Source organism: Gymnoscopelus braueri (genome assembly GCF_963280865.1).
Source record: "Gymnoscopelus braueri genome assembly, chromosome: 22".
Taxonomy (NCBI): Eukaryota; Metazoa; Chordata; class Actinopteri; order Myctophiformes; family Myctophidae; genus Gymnoscopelus; species Gymnoscopelus braueri.
This window is the reverse complement of record NC_137624.1, coordinates 33040305-33061946: the sequence shown is the minus strand read 5'-3', so window position 1 is coordinate 33061946 and position 21642 is coordinate 33040305. Positions and strand designations below refer to the sequence as shown.

General features: G+C 40.7%; 2 protein-coding genes across 3 annotated transcripts in view; one reads left to right on the top strand and one right to left on the bottom strand.

Moving 5' to 3' along the window:
* Window positions 1–2660: 2660 nt before the first annotated feature.
* LOC308078972 (oxidoreductase HTATIP2-like) lies at window positions 2661–3377 on the top strand (the record flags this gene model as incomplete). Its single annotated transcript, XM_080420312.1, has 1 exon — window positions 2661–3377. One exon carries the CDS (start codon window positions 2661–2663, stop codon window positions 3375–3377), a length of 717 nt encoding a protein of 238 aa, XP_080276438.1.
* A 3398-nt stretch (window positions 3378–6775) lies between these two features.
* Window positions 6776–21642, bottom strand: part of LOC308077741 (electrogenic sodium bicarbonate cotransporter 1-like) — a 64944-nt gene continuing 50077 nt past the window's right edge. The window contains exons 16-26 of one of the 2 annotated variants that reach the window (XM_080418635.1): window positions 21393–21578; window positions 20149–20262; window positions 17526–17687; window positions 17079–17257; window positions 16105–16177; window positions 15510–15578; window positions 14023–14196; window positions 13132–13299; window positions 12243–12336; window positions 10422–10495; window positions 9850–9975 (exon numbers count right to left, since the gene is read on the bottom strand). In XM_080418635.1, coding sequence (XP_080274761.1) covers window positions 10452–10495; window positions 12243–12336; window positions 13132–13299; window positions 14023–14196; window positions 15510–15578; window positions 16105–16177; window positions 17079–17257; window positions 17526–17687; window positions 20149–20262; window positions 21393–21578 — 1263 coding nt within the window. In that variant the 3' untranslated portion in view covers window positions 9850–9975; window positions 10422–10451. Of the gene's footprint in view, window positions 9976–10421; window positions 10496–12242; window positions 12337–13131; window positions 13300–14022; window positions 14197–15509; window positions 15579–16104; window positions 16178–17078; window positions 17258–17525; window positions 17688–20148; window positions 20263–21392; window positions 21579–21642 lie in introns of both variants that reach the window. The other variant, XM_080418634.1, reaches the window with a different exon arrangement.

Genomic DNA, 21642 nt, shown 5'->3' with positions numbered 1-21642 from the left:
TGGGAGTGGTTCGAATCCCCGAGGGGATAAACAATTATTTATTTATTTATGTATTCATTGATGCGTTTATTTCCACGCTTTAAATGGGCTGAATAGATATTGTACCTTACACACAATGACTCCAATGGCGAATAGTAGCATTTATAAAACGTTTAAATCTATTGTTAGAGAGACTGACACAGGAAAGAGTCTTCCTGTTTCTCAACAACAACAAAACCAACGGAGAGCCAGCGCCCAACGCAACGTGAGTGTTCGTCTGTCTGACGTTTCTTCATCCAAACAAGAATCAGATCGGTATGTTTTGACATTGTGATATGAAAACAAAAAACAGGCATTGACGAGGACAGCTACGTGTTCTTTCACCGTGGACAACATCTGCTGTTACTAGGACAACAGTAGACGCGGTCTCAACTTGATCTGGTCTCGTCTTAATCTTTGTCACCGGCTCCAGTCAGTGGAGAACTTTCTGTTACAGTAAAATCCATCTAAAAAGTACCACACAACTGAAAAGTATCGCGACTATGTTAATGCGGCCGTCAATGTTTTGGTATCGGGTGCTTTTCCGTGTACCGACTGAGTCGATAGTACGGTATCGGGCCCGAGTACCGATATCAGTATCGGTATAGGACCATCACTAGTATATGGTTGTAGGGGCGTGTTGTTGTTCACTTGAGATTATTATCTATTTGAACCATTCCATTGGTACTTAATCCTTAAGGAGAGCTTACCTACTGTGGTCAGGAGTGTTGCTTTCAGATATTGTGCAGTATTGTAGTTGTAGAGCAGCTAGCAATTTAACTCTCAGTCTGTCGTCTTGCTAGTTGCTACTGTTGTTTCTTTCATATGTCCCGCTGTAATCTCCTCATTGGTCGCAAGGAGGATCAGCTGACCTGGGTCCTTAAAGAGACACACACGCACATTTTTTGTCGACTAGATTAACACTGGTGTGACGCCTGGTGGTGGCTTTATGACATAGATCAGTGGTTCTCAACCTGTGGGTCGGGAGTCTGGACCCCCAGGGCGTCCTCACATGATTTTGTTTTTGAAGGGTCCCCAGATGACAATAAAGTGACTTTAAGGACTTTTTAAGACTTTTAATACCTCGAGAAATTTGTCAAATAAGATAAGCAGGCAAAACAAATGAAAATGAAAATAGCCGATCTACGTTTGTGAACTTATGTAGATCTGCTATTTTCACATGTCTGCGGAAGCCAGTCAAACTAAATGTAATTCCTACAATTCCACTTGCTTGTCAGGGTGGGGGTCCCCAGTTCAAATATGATTTATATTGGGGGGTCGCAGCCTGAAAAGGTTGAGAACCGCTGACATAGATAATAATAATAATAGTTAGTCCTGTAACTAATAATAGTGACAGGACTGGGCTGGTAGGGGGTCATACCTATGTTCCCCGGACCTATGTTCCCCCACTAAGGTTATGGTTAGGGTTAGGTTTAGGTTAGGTCCTATATTCCCCGCTCTCCTAGGAAAGCGGGGAACATAGAACCTGGGGAACATAGGTACAGTCCCGGCTGGTAGGAGGCACTGGCAGCAGTGAAGGTGGCTTGGCCTTGTGCCGGGCCCAAGCTGGGATTCCAGCCGCAACTCCAGGAGTTTGACACTACTCAAGATGACACGTTCAGAGAGTGGCTGAGGAAGGAATATAAAGCCGACCCCTTCAACGACGAGGCCCCGGCGGTGCCAACTCTGTTTTTTAGCCCGGGGGGGGATGACACAAACATTCCACACTCATCCCACATCCCAAACACATAATTCAGCAGCTCTTCACCATGTACCAACCTTCCTCTCAGATCAACTCCAACCACACAACCAACACCAGCGGCTGCAAACCCATGAAAATGTACACACAGTCTTGAGTTCACACTGCAAGATTTCAACACCGAAAGGACAACAGTTTTGTCTTGTGTGAACTCGCCATTGGAACATCAATGTATCAATCAATCAACCTTTATTCGTCACAAAAAAAGTAGTATTTCATTAAATGCAGTGAAATGTATACAGGTTAGCCCCTCGGATAGTGTGCAATAAAACAAGACAAACATACAGTATAGGCGCATGTGTTCACCAAGTCCAACTCAGTGGTTCCCAAATACTGGGTCAGAACCCATTTTGGGGACGCAGATCCATTCTTATGAGTAAATTTCCCCTTTTCACGTTTCCTACAATTCTTTATTATTATTTCAAACAAATTCAAGACATTTTCCAACAAAAAAATAAGATTTTCCTTAAAGGTAATCTTTTTTTTAGTAAGTGAAAATAGGAGATCTACAAGCTCACAAGGCGGCGCATTGTGAGTTTTCAGATTTGCCATCTTCACTATTAAATAAAGCGATTCAATCATAATGTAGTTTGGATCCCAGGTAAACACCAAATTTGTCTTTTGGGTCTTGGAGCTGATAAGTTTGGGAACCCCTTCTCTAACTGGTGAAGGCACCACACTATCGCACACTGACTATAGGCCTACCTGTCGTTGCCAGGATTATTGTGTCATGAATATCCAGTCCATATATGGGCATATCTGCACGCCCGTCACAGACAGACAGACGTGCAAGTTGAACTTAATGCTTTATATAGAACAACAAGAGTGAAGTTTGAACTCATAAGCCTGAGAACATCAGGTCATGTTCGCCACAAGCAACATCATGGCCGAGGACATGGTGTCCCTGGAGGAGAACTTCCGGCAACAGGACAGAAGCTGTTTCATCCTCGGAGCTTCAGGGGAGACAGGGAAGGTGCTGCTTCAGGAGCTTGTGGAGAGAAACCTCTTCTCCAGAATAACTCTCATTGGGAGGAGGCAGCTCACCTTCGAGGACAAAGCTTATGCGGACCTGGTGGTGCAGGAGGTGGTCGACTTTGAAAAGCTGGACGATTACGCTGCCGCGTTCCAGGGCCACGACGTCGGCTACTGCTGCCTGGGAACGACCAGGTATAAAGCAGGGAGGGAGGGATTCGTCCGCGTCGATCACGACTATGTTCTCAAGTCAGCGGAGTTCGCCAAGGCAGGAGGCTGCTCGCAGTTCCACCTGGAGACTTCCAAGGGCGCCGACAAGAACAGTGGCTTCCTTTATTTCAGAGTGAAGGGACAAGTGGAGGCAGATGTTTGGGCGTTGGGTTTCGACAGATATTCCATCTACAGGCCCGCGCTGCTGTTGGTGGACAGGCAGGAGAGTCGGCCTGCTGAGTGGATGGCGAGGAAGCTCTTGGGTGTCTTCTCTGTCATAAGTCCAACATTCATGTCCGTCCCCATCCAGGCCGTGGCCAAGGCCATGGTGACCAACACTCTGCTCCAGCCTCAGAACAAGACGGAGATCCTGGAGAACAAAGCCATCTACTCTCTGGGCAAGGGTGGAGGGCAATGAAATGGAAAGGAGAGTGCAGAATCTAGAGAAAGATGATGCGTCATTCAGCACTTATGTCCATAATTTCTTATGCCAAGAGCTTTAAGTTTTACTTACTTGTCATAAGCCATGATGACTAAAAGGATATGAGCGTATTCGATGTATTTTGGACTGAACCTGAACTGCCTTAAAGACTTATTATTCTATAAGAAAATACATTGACACGTTGGTTGGGAATGGGAAGGTGTGCGTGTGCAAGCATAAATGTTTCCCCTGGATTCCTTGGATCATGACGCAACACGCAACTCCCAACATATGCCCCGCCCGTTTACACCAAACTAGATTTTCTGGGCATGATCCAAGGTTTTTTTTTGTATGATCAACAGTTCAAGTGTTACAGCCAAAAGGTAAACGTGCACAAGGACAAAGTGCTCGGGTGGCGCAGCCGTACCTGCCCACGAGGTTCCGGCTTTGTCGAGTGTCTTTACTAACACAATTGGCACATGTTCAGGGGAGAGAAGCCGGGCGGGGAGGGTGATATTGTCACTGCACATACTCCTACAGGCTGGATCCTCTCGGTGGGGCCTCCTCACTGGCAGGTGAGCCAGTAGGATACAACAGCAGTGACAACACAGAAATGTATGTGGGGAGGAGTTAATTGGCATAACGACTAAATTGTGGAGCAAAGGGTGTAAAAAGCAAAAAAAAAGACACACGTGCACCTCACGTGCATGGAGAGTGACAGGAAGCACGTGTCCACACCACTGATTCGCGAATGCAACACGTAGCAACTTGCAACCACACAGATCACTTGAACTGTGCTGACCTGCAACGGGTCAATTCAGAACTCATTGCATTGCGAATCACTGTTGTGGACTGGGCTTTATTTCAAGATTTTCGGAGATGTTGGCAGCCTTGAATTTAGATCAGGTGGTCAGGTAGGACAGTGGTTCTCAACCTTTTCAGGTCGCGACCCCCCAAAAGAAAACTGAACTGGGGACCCCCCCCCCCCACCCTGAAGAGCACTTAGTTGGAATTGTAGAAGTTGAGGCATTACTTAGTTTAATTTAACACAATGCCTCACAACATGGTGTTGTGAGGCATGTAGATCAGCTATTTTCACAGTTTTCCTCTTTCTCAGGTAATATTTCACAATTTGGCCAATGTTGGACATTGTTTTTAGAGTATAGTTGGTTCATTTGGTACTTTTGACGCAGTAATAGTCTCTTTTTTTGTATTAAAAAGGTTTTTAAATTGCCACTTTAGATACACTTATACCGCATGTTAGTTTATTTACTGTTGAGTGAGAAAACAATGTTGCTCATTAAGCTAATTTGGGCCCCCCCCCCAATCATTCGGAGATCCCCACAGGTTGAGAACCGCTCAGTTAGGACCACTAATGGTTGACAAGTGGTACTGGTAAAAACCACCATGCACTTCTATAGCTCAGTGGTAGAAATTATGTCACTTGTGTTGGACCTGAAGGTTAGAGTTCAGCTTTTACAGACTATTTTCCATTACTAACTCACTAAATGTTTTAGACCTAACCTGTTGCAGGCACTCTTCAATTACTGTACAAATTACTGACATTTTTGGATGATATACTGTAGTTTACACTCAATACCAGTGGGTTTTAATTTCAAGGACCCCTATACGGTCCATTTGTACACTCTCAAGAGTTACAGACCTGCAAGGGTCCATTTGGCAATATGACAATATCATGACAGTTTTGTTAACATAGAAAAGCACAGCATTTCTTGAAGGTACAGTATGATTTCTTGGCATACAGTAGTATTGCATACTTTTGATGACAGTACAGTATTTCAAGATTAAAAAGACAGATTTGTGAGGTGCCAGTTAGTCTGGTGCCTGTTAGTCCACATAGACTACCATATTTAGGAACTGAGATTAAATCTGACCCGTTATATCTTGCTTGACCCATTATATCCTCCTTTCTCCTCCCTTGGTTTCTGTCTCTATCTGTAATAAAGTATTAATAGGCTATACCAAACATAAATGTTAAAAATAACACAACACGTTATTGCTTGGTCAAGTCCCACTTGCCTTTATTTACTGCATGAAGTTTGAAAGTCAAAATGTGAAAAGCTCAGAGAGAATTATGATCCAACAAATTGTGGCAGATCAGTGGGTTAGGTGCATGCTTCATGCTCTCAGGTCCTCTAACAAAGGACTATTGTTACCACTAGAGGACGCTCTGCTTCAACTGAAGAGAGACTTTGTTTGCTGTCCTTGCATAGTAACTTTGGAACAGTTCATCCCTTATCTTTTCGTGTCCTGATGCCTTTTTTTTTACCCGTTTTGACTGATATTGACAAGAACTTTTATATATGTTGCATTTTATTGTACTTTATACTGCCTTTAATGTATTGTGTGTTTACCCTGCAGTATAATGTTTAGAATCTCATCTTGAAGCACTTTGTAACCTTGGTTTTAGAAAGGTGCTTAAGTAACTTATTAGCACTGTGCCTTTCGGGCACCGGCCTACGCTCGGGGACCACCCAAGTTGGGAATGATGCAAGTTGGGAATGCACGCAAAACACCCATTGTACCGGTTGTCAGAGCAGCCTACTTGCTGAACCCATCCCATTGTTAAGACCACAGTGCTACGGTAGAACGTTAGATATTACAATCAATCAACTGCTGATGTCAAATGTGACACAAAGTTCAGCCAATTCATGAAGCCGATGGGGTGGCCAATCAGGGAAGCAGATGCCTACACCCCCCACACACACACATATTTGGCACGTCCTCCACAGACCCGGAGGTAGACCGATACAGAGATTTGTTTGGTTCTCGGCAACGACCAGTCCGGCCGAATTCCTACATTGGCACGGCACACATCCCGGGGTCATTTGCGTTACATACGGCAAGTTTGAAGTCAATCGGTCAGACGGTGCCGGAGTTAGCCCTCGGACAGACACACCCACAGAGATTTGGGGAATTTAAAGACATAAATATCTTATAATCTTTCCTCAATGGTTTAAGAACCCGGTGAGGTCCGGACGGTTGGCGTGTTGCTGCGTGTCACCCCCCATCTCTCCCCCATTTCCTGTCAGCCTACTGTGATTTATCAATAAAGGCACCAAAAAAAAAAACGCCAAAAAAAAACTGTGGGCCCATGGCATACGATAGCATCACTCCTTGGCATCTTTATACCATTTAAGTTAACTCATACTTTTTAAAGCTCTGTATCCATTCATAGTTAAGAAAAATTCTCTCAAGTATTTAATAAATATTCCAATAATTTTATTGGTCTAATTAAAAAACTAAAACTTATAGTATAGAAGATACTTGTATAAAATAGTTTCATAATTAGGACAACAAAAATGTTCCAGTAATTATGGAATCATACATGAAATTTATAAGTCAAGAAGTACAGAAAACACAGGTCACTGGAAGACTATTGCGTGTGGAATTCTTAGTTTGAAGCCTTTTTTTGCTTTATTTCACATCATCACCATATACTGTGATTGTAAAATAATTAACACAAATCTGGATAAATTTGTACTAATCAAACAAAACAGCATTAATTGTGTCACTTTCTTCAGCTAGGATATGTTGGAACTTCAAATGATCGACAGGAATCATAATAGCAAGTTATAAGTCATGTATTCAATACAAAGTTCCCTAAAGTGACCTGGAATCAGATAGTTATACATTCCAATAAACAGGAAAATCATGATCAACCAAGCTGCTTCGAATAGAAAAAAGTAAATAGTTTTCCTGACAGATTTAGCAATCACCATAAGACTCATCATAAGACAAAGACATTATAAAATATTGTATTAGCACAATGGTATGTTTGAAAGAGGAACTGAGCTGGTGCCTGATTTAGAATATATACTTGATAGCGCACCGTGCCAAACACCTAAAATATAAGCTGCGGCTCATTGCGAGCTTGTATATCAGATGTTTTTGGTGAGCGAAAGCGGCGCGCAACCAAGTATAAATCACCCTCAAGCCAACAGTTCAAACCCTCAGGATGTGCGCTATAAAACAGTTAGGAATGCAAGTCAGAGTTCAACATGCATTTTTATCACAGTGATTATTGTTGATTTGCATTTAAAAACATTGTAAATACAAAGTAACCGAAGACATTTGTTATAGGCTATATTTGCTCTTTGATGACTGCAACATTCAATCATTAATGGCATTTCAGTTTGATCACATCTCAAAAGAATAATTCCACCAAAATTGACTGTAGTGTTTTCTCTCAGCAAAAAGTTAACTGATATACATTTTATTTTGCCTAAAATTGATGAAAGAAAGCATTTTCTTAGCCACTTATACCCTATACACGCCTTTAGATGACAAATAGCGCTGTGACCTTGTGGATTTCGGCGTGTATAAATTAAGAATAAAACAACCTTTCAGTTATCTCAGGCAATGCAATCTACTATGAAATTGCATTGTCCTTGATCTGGAGAGCAAATAACTCAAACTTGAATTAAAAAAGTGAATTAGGAAAATGATGCCTATCAAAGACAAATCTGCCTAAAAAGTCAATAGAATTTGATGGAATTATCCACTAAAACCGGCAAGTGGTGTATACATCATTGTAAAATGACAAAAAAGAAAAAGATGAACAAATGTTTTACAGAGCACAACATAATTTAGAAAGTGACAGATTTTTTGAGATATTTTTCTGTCTCTTCAGAAAATAAAAATCAATATTTGATCAAAAATAAATGTGTTCAATGTGTATTGCCTGGCACCTACATAAATAATAAGAGGTAGAGCTACATAATAAGTATATTACATGTCTATTTCCCCAAAACAGGGAAACATACTGTACTGTAGCTGGACAGATACAGAACCTACAGTAGTATCAAATATACACCTTCTGGAGAGTCAAATAGATGAGAATTCAAGGGACATTTAGCCAAATTTGAACCTAAATCCCATTGTTCTGTGTGGGGAGATTTTATAAATAGTGTGTGTGTGTGTGGGGGGGGGGGGGACCCTATGATTTCTGTGTATTTCTCCCATGAAATGCATTCGGGTGCGCCGTTTCATGTCATCGATTACAGGAAATGATGTGTTTAATCTAACGGGTGTTACACGTCTGCATTTCACACGAGAAACACACAGAAGACAAGGTGGGATTTTGGTTCAAAATTGGCAAAATTTCCCTTTAAAAGGGCAAGAACACTTTGGTAGAGGTTTGGGTTGTGTAGTTGCCTTGCCATGATGTAACTCCAAAGTTGGACAAGAAATCAAAAATAATTGCTCCATTGATTAGAAATTGATCATTCAAAATATGCTCCTCGTTGACTCTCAAGGTCACTTTTTTAGCACATAAACAAACGAAGAATAAAGTTGATTCAGACTATATAAAACATCACAAAACCCAGTACCGTTAAAAAAAAAGAAAAGCGGAACTTCCTGTTGATTTTGCCATTTTTATTAGGAAGAAAACCCGGACTGGATCCACGGAATCGGGATCTTCAAATAGTAAAATCAAAAGGAAGTTGACATTTTTATTAAAAAAATAAACAGTACTGGTTTGGTGATGTTCTATATTGTCTGAATCAGCTTTGTTTGTGTTCGTTTCAGTGCTAAAAGAGTGACTTTGAGGAGCATATTTTGAATTATTTCTAATCAATGGAGCAATTATTTTTGGACCTTTGGAGTTACATCATGGCAAGATAACTACACAACCCAAACATCTACCAAAGTGGTCTTGCCCTTTAAGGTTAAAAAAAATACGAAAATTTTGCTTACACTTAAAACATAATAGAGTTACGGCGATAAAATGGGAATAACACTTGATGTGTTTTATGTCTTTGATGAGTAACACAGATGTTTGTTCTTGTTCTTGTTGGGACAATTATACCATTAGTCCATTTTCACTTTTCTTTTAAAGTGTGGTATGAATGAGCAGGTTTAGCCGGATGCACATGTACAGTGTATAATAACTTATTCTCATGCACATTAACAAAACATTAATGTTCAATGAGGACTGCATAGCCGACTTTGAAATAATTTTGTTCGCCACCAACATGTCAAGTAAATTAAATAGAATAAAAATAAAAACTGCAGTATCAAACAACTCCTGTGCTCTTACGTTTTGCTCTCTCGCAAATAAATGCCACCAATATCTTTCAATAAAATAATAAAATAAAGATAAAAAAAATCAGCAGGCAAAATTCAAATCCCCCACTTGAGTGCAACATTAAAATACTCTTTCTGAACAATACAAATATATAATTAGGATTAGTATTAATGTACATAGTGTTGGTAGTGTTGGATGGTACATACCAAAACCCTCAGTGGAAATTCATCCATTTGTAACTCTCTAGGGTGTACAAATGTAACCAAATGGACCCGTACGGGTCCATTTGGTTACATTTGTAAACTCTGGGGAGTTAAATTAACACTCGATTGTTAATTAACACATGATTTTAGCGTGCTTTACAAAGCGGTTTCAGGTCCAGGAGGAGGCTTCCAGAAAACACCGTTGTCTTCCGGTTCCACGTCTATTTTAATCTGAGGCACGTCTTCCGGTTCCACGTCTATTTTAATCTGAGGCACGTCTTCCGGTTCCACGTCTATTTTAATCTGAGGCACTTCTTTTATATGTGGATCTCTTTGTAGACTAGAACAAAGACAACAAGAAAGGCGTTATGAGTATTATTATGTCATGTGCCTAAAGTGGTTGCATACTAATAATAGTGCACTACTAATAATAATAGTGTACTATCTAAAAACAAATAATAATAATGTCCATTTAAATAAAATAATCTAGTGTAAAACATTTCTAAAATAGCCCATCTACAAGCTCACAAGTTGTGCAATGCGTTGTGAGCTTGTAGATATTTTTGTGTGACAAAGTTGTAACCGATATAAAATAGAAAGTAATAAAATAACTATTCATAGTTAATTATTGTCGACTAATTAGTCGATTACAAAAATGTTATTAAAATTCTTTTCACTTTGATTAGATGTATATTAAAAAAGTATAATTATCCAGAAAAAAAGTAATCGATACAATAAATCGCTGAGAAAATAATCAATATTTGCAGCCGTAGTTGTGCAACTCACCCTGCCACAGTAGTATTCTGATGATGGTGCTCAGCAAGCGGAGCGGGGGTTAAGGAGAGTCTGGGACTCATCTCCTGGGGAAGGAAAACACACAAACAATATATACAATGGTTCTTAAACATCATGAAATGTCCTACAGCAGGGGTCTTCCAACATTCTTCAGGCCAAGGACCCCTTAGGTGAGAGAGCGAGACGAACCAGGGAGCCCCACCACATAGATTGTGTGAAACAGGTGTTCCATATTAAACTTTCAGTTTTTCTTTTGCAAGCCTTCCATGCATATTGATAAGAGGCTTTCAAAGGCCATATTGAACCGATTGTCTCATTAATGTCTGTTGATCATTGAGAGATTTGAGGCTAGCTTGATTTGGCTCTGGACTTGGGCAATTTTTGACAAAAATATTTGGTGTTGATGGGAAAAACATGGTTCATCTTCAAGCTCACAACCCTTCATGTTGCGAAGCGTTGTGAGCTTGTCAAGTGGTGTGTAAATGAAATGTTTTTTGTTTGTTTACACATTATATCTTTGCTAATTCAAATTAATGTGTATTTTCAGATTTCTTTGGGGGGGAAAGAAAGTTACTACTACACAAAAATGTGGTGGCCCCCCCCTGCAGTAGCTGAGGACACCCTCGGGGTCCCGGACCCCCTGTTGAAGACCCCTGTCCTACAATATGTAAGCCCCATCTGTGACCTCCCCCTCTGCTGTAGCTAGGGGCTGAGATCCCATTGCGTTGAGTTAAAGTCTGGCGAAAATGTCCAATTCTTACCTCTTTCCCTAGCACTACCTTTGTATTTTTGACACCATGTGCAGAAAAAAATCGGACCAATTGGACATGTGTGCCGGCCTTGAACTCAGCCAGATCTTAACACAAAGCTACCTCGTCCCGCATGGTACAACGGAGGGGGAAGTCACAGACGGGGCTAGTCCTATGTGAGAGTTAAAGCTGCAATCTGCAAGTTTTATGTCCTTCCCAGGATTTGAACCCGGGGTCTCCCACAGGAGAGACCACAAATTTTGACTGTTCCCCGCAACAAGCAATCCCTCCTTGTTTAGGGGAGATATGGCACTTATAATGAGCTTCTGGCAGTACTAGTTTTCAACCAGTTAAGTGTCCTACCCGACACCAGGATCTACCGTCCGTAAGTGTCTCAATGGAAGAGTAGGGAGACCATACAGATTGGATCAAATAAAAATGTATTCATTAAAATAAGTTACTGATTGCAGCTTCAAGGTAAATTCATGCTTCATCATAGTAGCACTTTTCACACATTTTTTTAACTGAAAAGTGCAACGAGACCCACCACCACAACACATTTTCGGTTGAAAATGCATTATTTTCACCAAGCAAACACTTCTTGAAAGGGCCATGCGACAAAATATTAATTATCAGAGTAACCGTTGCGAATGATTTCACACGTCAAAAGTATTCATATTTCAGGATTAGTTAGCTGCAAAAAAAGATGAAAAACTAAATACTATTCAAATCTGTTAGCAAACATGTCAGTTGGAACGGGTAGAACAAAGCAGATTAAAAGCATATCGTCTCTTTTTTGTTCATGCACTGGCTGGACAAATGTACCGCTTGATTTATATTTTGTTGAACGCTGGTATCACAACGCACTGGGAGATTGCCGATCAGCTTTTTTTTTCCAGGGCGTGACACCGGCCCGCAACAAAGTATAAATACATCAGGCATAAGAGGAGACAGAAAAGATTATCCTGATATTGAACAAAAAACCTCTTCATAAACATAGATAGTGTACATCCCCACACAGACACACCCATGCAGCCTTTCAAGGCCCCTGGCTAGTACTCACTATCCAAGGATTTATCCCCCAACATGGGCTCTTGTTCCATCATATCCATAGAGATTTTTATACTGGGGACATTGTCATGGTAGGGATACTCAGGCTGTGGGGAGGAGGGAGATAATATAAACATTTCAATGGCCTTTACACACCGGGAGAGTGACTATAACCCATACAGAAATATTTCGCATCAAAACTATGATGCCTCATTTATACAGGCTGATGCCTGATGCCTTTAGTCGCTGTGCAGAAGCTTAGAAAAATTTACCTTAAAAAAGGTAGGGTAAGTGATTTACTTTGGTTAAAATAAGTGTTAAATAGCTCAATATTCTGATAGTACTCATTGCTATTAGAGTGTTTGATCAGTAAAAGGAGTCTCCCATGTCTCTCCAGCTCTTTATTAAACAGAAAATGCATTTTCAGGGCGCTCTCCTGATTGGCTTAAACTTCATCACCAACCTGCAAATGTAGTTTATTCTGTTTACTAAAGAGCTGGAGAGACCCCTGTGACCAAACAAACGCTCTGTAGCAATGATTACTATCAGAATATAGTACTTTAACCTTTTTAACAAAACAATACCAAAAAATATCACTTACCCTACCTTTAAATTAACCTTTAATTAACCTAAAAATTATGTTGCTTCATTGCCACATTTAATATATCCACATTCTGTGTGGCTGTAGTCATGAGACCAACAAGTAGTGCAGTCGCACGAAAAACGAAACAGAACAAATAACACCCCAGTGTGTAAGGACCATAAGAATACAACCTAACAGAAAAGGCCTGAACTGAACACCTTTACATAATAATATACATATGAACATCAATATGGAAATACAAGGTTTCTGCCCGACAGCGTGGATATCATCTACATTAACAACTAAATGGTTTACTCACAAATTCAATTTCGCTGTCAATGCTTCCCTTCTTGTGTTTGTGTTTCTTCTTTTTCTCGTCCTCCTTCTTCTTCTTGTCTTTCTCTGGGATGACGTCGTCCAGGTAGCTCAGGTCGTGTTGGGAGAACAACCAGTCCATGGCCTTACGCACCACCACCAGAGCCAAGATCTGGACATAGACAGTGGTGGAAAAAGTACTCAAATCTTTTACTTACTTGTCTGGTAATCAAAATGTACTTTGGGTGTAGTACAAAATACGAAAGGGGTGTAGTACAAAAGTACAGGCATCAAAATATACTTAAAGTACCAAAAGTAAAAGTACTCATCAATGTCCCGTTTCACAAGGTATCATATATACAATGTATTTAAATCTTCTGAAAATAGCAGATCAACAAGCTCACAATGCGTCGCATCATGACACGTTGTGAGCTTGTAGATCAGCTATTTTCAAATAGCCAAAGTTTAAATAGGGCTGAAGCAGTTAATGATGTTTTGTAATAATAACTAAAATCTACAAAGTAACTAAAGTTTTCAAATAATTGTAGTGGAGTAAAAAGTACAATATTTGCCTCTGAGATGTACAGTAGTGGAGTTTGCATAATCGTCATAATCGTTTCCATGTTGAAAAAGTTTCGCACATTTTCAAATATAAAAAAAGAAACAGAAATAGCTGATGTACAAGCTTACAACGCTATTTTTACATGTATACAATTATTAAATATGTCAATAATGTCTTTGTATAGTTCAGTTATTTGTCATATCTGCCCTGTGAAATGTTTGATTACGAAGCCTAAAAGGTTTCATGTGTTTCAATGTTCAAATGCCAAACACACAATTAAAATCGTTAATCGCAAATATTTGAGTGACAATTAATCGTGACGGCCCTACTCACCATGACAGGGAAGATGATGGCAGCGACAGTGGACTTGAGGACCCAGAGCAGGGCTAAACAGAGCGCCTGGATGAAGGTGAAGAGGTGGATGCGTCTCTGGGGGACGTGACGCAGGTAGATCAGGTCTGGCTGGTGTTTGGCCGGCATCAACAGCAGCTGCAGACGGTCCATGAACTATATGGATGGGTCACAATAATAAACCATTAACCACTTGTACCCCACCAGCATGCCTACTCTGAGGGGGCATTCGACAGAAACAGCAGATCTACAAAATTCAAAATGCTGTGCAATGTGACGCGTTTAGAATTTGTAGATCTGCATTTTTTGGGTGTAGAACAAAGCGGCCTGAGTACTGTTGTTCACTAAGACTAGAGGGTTTAAGGGGTTAATCCTTCCCTGTGGGTCTAAATAACTATAAATAATAAAATGTTAAAACATTATTTTGACATCCAAAGGCCAAATGAAGCATAGCGTTAGTTCATGCAGGACACGGAAGTCGTGCACGCCAAAGCTGAAACCAGCGGTCAGTCAGCTGATGTGAACATCAGCTTTCTATTCCCCATTCATTACGTCACACACTCATTATCCAATCACAGCTCACGCATGAGCAAAGAGGATCCTTTAAATACAGCTTCTATTCTCTAGGTCTTTCTTAGTTGCTGAACCAATGCATTTTGCTAGCTCCTCCTCCACCCCAGCCTCCACCTTTTGATTAGAGTCTGGCTTAGGCTCAAATACTTGTGGTTATCATGTATATCTGCTTGTTTAGAGTCTTTCATATAGGCTCAAATACTTGTGTATCATGTATATCTGCTAATTCTAACTAATATGTCAATGTACTGCTATTGTTGTCATTGTAACCCTATGGGGATTTGTATAAGCTTTCTCTGAATATATGCTTAGCAGGCTGCTTCGACAAAATTCAGTGAATATTCTCCCGAGAGCGGAGCGTTAACGCCAAGCTTAATTGTTTCCATTTGTGTCAATAAATGGTGAACTGAATCTACTAAGACGAGAGTGTTTCTGATTGAACTGAAGTAACTAACATTTTAGGGTATGCCTAATATTGGTGCAATTATTTTCCTGTTCTGCTAGCCTAATCAAAATTATGTACAAAAACAAATTCACAGGCATAGCAGAATAAATTATATTCTTCACTGCTGCTTGTTTTTTATGGTTTAGTAGAGGCTTTGTTTATGTATGAAAAAAACAGCTGATGGGCCGATGCAATGCTGTTATTATAGGCCTGGATGATGATGAATGCAGTCATTTTGATCTGTTGTCGACCATCTGAAGAGAGCTATTTATGTGCGATACTCTTTTGACTTTAATGATCACATGCGATTAATTGATTTATCGTTCTTAAAGAAACAGTAGCATAAAGTAGAAAGTGATTTTGGTCAGTCATGCAGATCCTACCATAAACTGGCAGACAGACAGTACTGGGAGAGGAGGAGTGGGAGTTGGACGGATGAGGTTGACTTTACCTGAACACCATTGAGCGATGCCACACCCATGTAGAGGAACACGCCGTAGAGCACAGGCATGGGGATGAACTGAACACAAACACAAACACTGCGTTGTAAATTAGGATCACCATATACAAGACATACTGTTAGCGCAATATCACTTAAATACCCATAACGCATTTGGGCTGGCCGATTCAAACATTTTAAAGCCTTCTTAATCATTTTGATTCTTTGCGTAATTAGTCGCACTTTGGCTTTCTGCTGTATGAGCACAAGACCAGACAAGAAGGAGTAGCAGTTCCAACAGCTGACCACAAGGAGGCGTACGAGTTCCAACAGCTGATGATGCGTGACCTAACATGTTTGATAGGCAGCTTAACAAGGGAATGGAAACTGGAGAAGTCTCTTTAAGCTGCAATCTGAGCTTTAAGCCCTGATGAACATGCTTTATTTCACATTGCATTACCTCAACCATAGCACTCGCTAATTGGATGAATAAAACCCAGCTAAATTATTTTGAATTTGGGAGAGAAAAAGGGGGCTATTTCTAAAAGAGAAGGACGTTAATCCACATTTCCACAGAGGAATTAAAAACATGTTTTTGAACAATTACCTTGAGGATGGGAGCCATGAAGACGGAGAGTCCGGTAAGGATAAACACAATCAATCCAGTGACTCTCTGTTCCCTGCATGGGTGAAAAAAGCAACAAATTCCAAATCAAATCATGCACTAGCGCTGTGATTCTCTCAACCTTTTACAATTTCAGGAGTCTCCATTTGAGGCCACAGACCCCCCCATTTGATAAAACAAATTGATCTCTGGGACCCCAATCTACACTGTAAAATCCTCAGTGTAGATGCACCACTTCAACAACTCATGATTGGTCTTCTCCTCATGCTCATTATAAGATGGTACCATTTCTGTCTACACGGTCTGTGTCTCAGAGGAGGGCTGTGGACAGTTCAGAAATCTACCTACGAGTGACATCTGGTAATTTCACTTTTATAAAAAAAAAGAAAAAAATCTTCATTAATGCCAGAACAATGGCTTCTATTTCAGCATGCCAACGTTCCAGGAAGAGAAAGGGTGTAGTTTCTATTAGATTGGAATCCCCATGGATGATGTCATTCGAAGGCAGGTTTCTGAACTGTCAGAAACAGAAACCAATGAGAGGCAGAGTGACTAGACAGAATTAGTGGCATCTTCTAATTGAGCATTAGTGAGGGCCGATTATATGAAGACGGTTGAAAATGGGTAGAAATGGAACGCGTCACTTCGTGCCGCACTGCAAGCTTGTACATCTGACATTTTTTTCAGTGTTTCCAAAAAAATAAATAAAGAACGTTTTGAATAATTTAGATTTTTTTTTTATCTTCTCTTCTGGGGGTCCCTGGCACAAAAAAAAGTTGTATTGATTTAGGAGGCATTTGTAGAATCCATTTGTAGACTCCGCCTCATGTCTTAATGGGTTAAAAACACTGAGAGAAAAAGAATGGCTCACGCCGGTGTTTCGGTAAAACAAATTGCAGTCAGTGTTCATTCATCCAGTCAGTCAGTCAGCGGGCGGTCGGTCGGACCCTCCTCACCTGACACCCAGGAACTTGGGCGCCTCCCCCGGGGCCGAGGTCTTCGTCTCCATTTTCAGAGAGTCGATGTGGGCGATGGAGATGACCGTGGCGGCCACGTACCAGGGCAGGCCCAGGAACGAACAGATGATCAGCAGGACGGCGACCCAGAAGAGATCCAGATGATACCCTGCTCCCTTCTGCCAGGACACAAGAGATGGTAGAGGGGGGTAGAAGAATAATGAAGAGAGGTTTTGTACTATTTGGGCCACAAGTACAGTACAAGCAATTGTGTTCGTATATAGACACTTGACAAAGCCGGACGCACAGTGGTGGATTCGAACCCGCAACCTCCGCGGTGGTAGGCAGGCAACTTTAGCACCTTGCCGCCCGAGCACCCCTAATTTAGGGGTCCTTGACAGAATGTTTGAGAGCCCACAGCGTTCTACTGGGAGGTCGAGTACCGACCTTGAGTTTGTGCTCCTTCCTGTTGACAATGACAGCAGTGATCTGTTGGTCCATGAAGATCAGAATGGTGACCAGCAGAGCAGGGAGGGCCGCTGCCAGGTACACCCACCACGGGTTGCCTCCAAAAGGCTTCACAAACCAGCCCCTCTTTGGGCTGGTGGGCTGCAAAACAACACAAAACAGAAAGTCAATAACATTGTCGAAGAAAAATATAGATGGAGTCATATGACAGTCTCTGGCCATAATATCATCATAACTAATATACTAGGGTTGTCAGGATTTGATCAACTAATCAATTAGTTGATTTAATCAACAACCCTGTAAAATTGTGTTTGCTGCATACGAACATAGAAATGAACATGTACAGAGTTAGTCACAACAAACGGCACAAAAATAACAGCTGGACCGAAAAGGTGTAGGTTGAAGCCATACTGTAGCTTATAATGCCTACCCTTTTTTCCCTTATAATATACATAAAACAGAAACCATGGCAAAACATTGATACAAAAGACAAAAACAAAGACAAAAATGTTGACGTTTCACATAAAAGTAATAGATTATAATAAAGTTTTATATTTATCTACTATATTATCTTTAAACATTTTCTTGAATTTATAGATTGAACTGCACATTTTGAAGTCGTTATCACAACAAAAAGAACAACCTTTTCAGGTTGGTGAGGTTGAGAACTGAACATTCTGGTTTCGATTTCACGGCTATACTGGAGGTGAAAGTTATAGACTGTCAGAATGCTGTTATATCAGATGCTTCAGATGGTTGGTTTATTATCGTTTGTGTGCATTGTTGTATTGTGCTGCATCCAAACCAAAATTCCCTTTGGGAACAATAAAGTCCATCTTGAATGGCCCCCTGCCTCACAAAGGACAGGAACCGTATTTAACTTCAGATTGTTTATTTTCTTTCTTAATGATGCAATATGCAATATGTCTTTAGCACTTAACTGATGCTGAGGTCCTGCTGCATTATTATTATTACACGACAGAATGCAGTGCATTAGCCTGTGTAGCCAAACAAAGACGAGTCTGTACTTGCAGCCCATAAGGCTCCCTCTGTTCTCACACTTCACCTATAATCAAGCTGTTATTTGATGCATGTACCCTCTCTCTCTCTCTCCTCTACCCTATCATTCCCTTTCCCCTACGTCAAGTGTGGGCTTTAACCCGTTCAATCCGGGAACACATCCATGTCAGTTTAGATTTGAGCGATTAACCATTATTTTATACTTTGGCTATTCAAAAACACCAGATCTATAAGCTACGAGCGTGTAGATCTGCCATTTTAGAAAAATCGTGAAAAAAAATCCTTTAATATATATATTCAACATGGAACATTTTTAACTCAAATCTTTGCTTCTGGAGAGTCCCTGGAACAAAATACTTTGAGAAGGGTGTCCACGGCCAAATACAGATCATTTTGGGGGGTCCTTGACATGAAAACGTGAACCACTCAAGGTTGTTTTTTTTAAATAACAGTTAGGATTCAGACAACATTTGTAGAATCGGCCAAATTGCAAAAATGTTCACGTTTTTTCAAAAATAGCAGATCTACAAGCTCATTTGAGTGCAGCGCTATGACCTTGTATATCTGTATATTATTATTTTAATAGCCAAGGAAATCTTAAAATGACACAGATACAGTACGTTACCGGTCTGAATGGGTTAAGGCCAGCTAAGGTATGTCTAGCTAAAGTAATCTCAAAGAATGACAGTGTCTGGGATTCAGGTGATATCTATCACTTACTGGCTTAGCTACAAGGAAGACATTACACAGGGATTTTACAGAAGGATTATAGGGGGCTCGATGTTCTAGAAGTAAAATGGAACATTGTCTTGGCAATGGAGAAGAAACCGCACCTGGCCAACTATTGTAATGCTACTAAAAAATAAGTTCTTGTCAGAACGCCAACTCCGACATCCATGTGGAAATCTGGTCAGTTTTATAGTTGGTGTGTGATTAATGTCCCTCACTTTGGAAGTCAAGGTCTTCACACGCTTGGGACCGTGACAAATAGACAACACGGAAATCGCTGGTGAAGTGGTGAGTATTTCTGCATCGAAACTATTCAGATCGGTGGTTTTCTAATCTCTCAAGACGGGTTATATTCTTCTTTTTTTTTACCGAATGGGTTCCCAAATTGTATAATGTATTTGGCCCTGGATCCACATCTGAAAAGATTTAGTGTCAGGGACCCCCACAAGATTTGTGCTGAATTTCTAAATTACTCTCAACATCTTCCACAATTGTTAAAGATTTCTCAAAATGGTTCTATAAACTCACAAAGTGTGCTTGGCTATTTTAAAAAAAAGCCCCCCAAAAAATTAGGGCTAACTGTTTAAATAGCTCCTCATTTTGAGGACCCCCTCACCCTGGAACCCCATCAAGGACCCCTGGGGGTCCTCGGATCCCACTTTGAGAACCACTGATATAGTTCATACTGTAGATCAACCTGTATGAATGGGGCATTCAGGGTGAAAAATCAACCTAATTCTGTGTGGTTGTACTCTGGTAAAAAAGCTATATATATTCTTTCGGGCGAATGAATGACACACAAACCCCCCCCCCCAATATGTAATGACCTTAAATGTGTCATACTGTACAGTACCTTGAATTCACTTGGCACAATGAGCTTGGGAGTATCCACTCCCACCAGGGCATCCACACCACAGAACAGGAGAATGGTCAAGATGATTGCAAAGTCACTGATCAGCTTCCTTACCTGGAGGTAAGGGCAGGAATTAGCATTAGGTTTACAATTTAGACATTTAAGCAGACACTCTCATCCAGAGCGACTTACAAGTACGAGATCAGAATAAGCAAGAGTATAAGCATGAGTCCAGGGGTCTTAAAAGTTTTTCAGGCCAAGGACCCCCTAGCTGAGAGAGAGATGAAGCTGAGAGAGATGACCCCCTCTATATTGTATAAAATTATGTTTCAGATTAAACTTTTTTTTAAACTATTTTTTCCCTCTAGACCACCACCCTGACTGAGAATCAACCTGGGGACCACTGTTGTGTTGCCCTTAATCTGTTCTCTTAACCTTCCATATTAAACTCATGTTAACTGATTCATTGCAACATATGTATGAGCAAGCACATGCGATTGATATGGGCACTTTTCCTACTAATGATGACTCAACCAGGTAAACCGGTACAGTTTCCCTTGAAATTCTAACTCCCATTTCTGTGGAAGTTCTTGACATCCAACTTCCAAGTAACTGACAACATTGATGCATCATACATCATACTGTTTCTCAACTAGTGGTCAATAAAAAAATATATAATACAAATCTTCACTTTCCTACATTACTAAATGCATGGTCAGGGATCACATGCAATACCTTCATGGACCACCAGTGGTCCACGGACCACCAGATGAAAACCCATGCTCTACACCAAACCTCTTTGCCAAAGATAGCGTTGTGAGCTTGTAGATCTGCTATCTTTGGCTAAAGTTCTCCTCAAAATAGGAATGCTATAGGGTTCAAGTGTTTAATGTAAAAAAATCCTATCACACAAATATTTGGTAGCCCCCCTGTAGTAACTCTGAGGACCTCCTAGGGTTCCCGGACCCCCTGTTGAAGACCCCTGCTCTAGTCAATAAACAACAAGGTAAATAGTCACAAAAATCTGCTTCAAAGAAACTGGGATACCAGGTAAACAATGAACCTAGCATGTGTCTAAACAACATGCTATCTAAATGTAAGAACGGATGCCGATTTGACCTAAAGGACTAAAATGTACGGTGGCAAACTTTCTGCACCAATTCTTCTAAAACTGTAATAAAAAAAATAACTGTGCAGAAACAGGCATAAGGTGCTTGATAGGGACTGTGCAAGATGTCACGTACTGTGGTGGGAAAGAATCTGCTGAACTTGAACTTCTTCAGACACATGGAGCAGGTGTAGGTACCGAAGAAGAGGATGAAGGACATCAGCGTGATGTCCGGCACAAAGCCGCACGTTTCTCCGACCAGCACTCCTCCGTACGTCTCACACTGCGTCTTGTCTAAGGATTCCCAGGTGGCGTTAATGGGCTGTAAAGATTAGCACAGAGCAAGTTCACGTTAAGACTGATTTGAACTTATTTGCACACCGGTG